At 65.0% G+C, this 340-nt stretch overlaps 1 protein-coding gene across 1 annotated transcript in view; it reads right to left on the bottom strand.

The window, feature by feature from the left end:
• Nucleotides 1–335, bottom strand: part of Sox2 (SRY-box transcription factor 2) — a gene marked incomplete at its 5' end in the record, with an annotated part of 1,643 nt that extends 1,308 nt beyond the window's left edge. Inside the window, 2 exon segments of the mRNA XM_033762693.1 lie at nt 1–2; nt 5–335. The exon segment at nt 1–2 is cut by the window's left edge and continues 1,308 nt beyond it. Coding sequence (XP_033618584.1) covers nt 1–2; nt 5–335 — 333 coding nt within the window.
• Between the last annotated feature and the right edge of the window lie 5 nt (nt 336–340).

Genomic DNA, 340 nt, shown 5'->3' with positions numbered 1-340 from the left:
TTGCCGCCGGGGGCCAGCAGCCCTCCGGGCAGCGTGTACTTATCCTTCTTCATGAGCGTCTTGGTTTTCCGCCGGGGCCGGTACTTATAATCCGGGTGCTCCTTCATGTGCAGCGCTCGCAGCCGCTTGGCCTCGTCGATGAACGGCCGCTTCTCCGTCTCCGACAAAAGTTTCCACTCGGCGCCCAGGCGCTTGCTGATCTCCGAGTTGTGCATCTTGGGGTTCTCCTGGGCCATCTTGCGCCGCTGCCCGCGGGACCACACCATGAAGGCGTTCATGGGCCGCTTCACGCGGTCCGGGCTGTTCTTCTGGTTGCCGCCCGCGGCCGCCGCGGTGGGAT

Source organism: Fukomys damarensis, unplaced genomic scaffold (genome assembly GCF_012274545.1).
Source record: "Fukomys damarensis isolate Sample0158 unplaced genomic scaffold, DMR_v1.0_HiC HiC_scaffold_12, whole genome shotgun sequence".
In the NCBI taxonomy this organism is placed as follows: Eukaryota; Metazoa; Chordata; class Mammalia; order Rodentia; family Bathyergidae; genus Fukomys; species Fukomys damarensis.
This window is presented reverse-complemented; position numbering and strand designations above follow the sequence as displayed.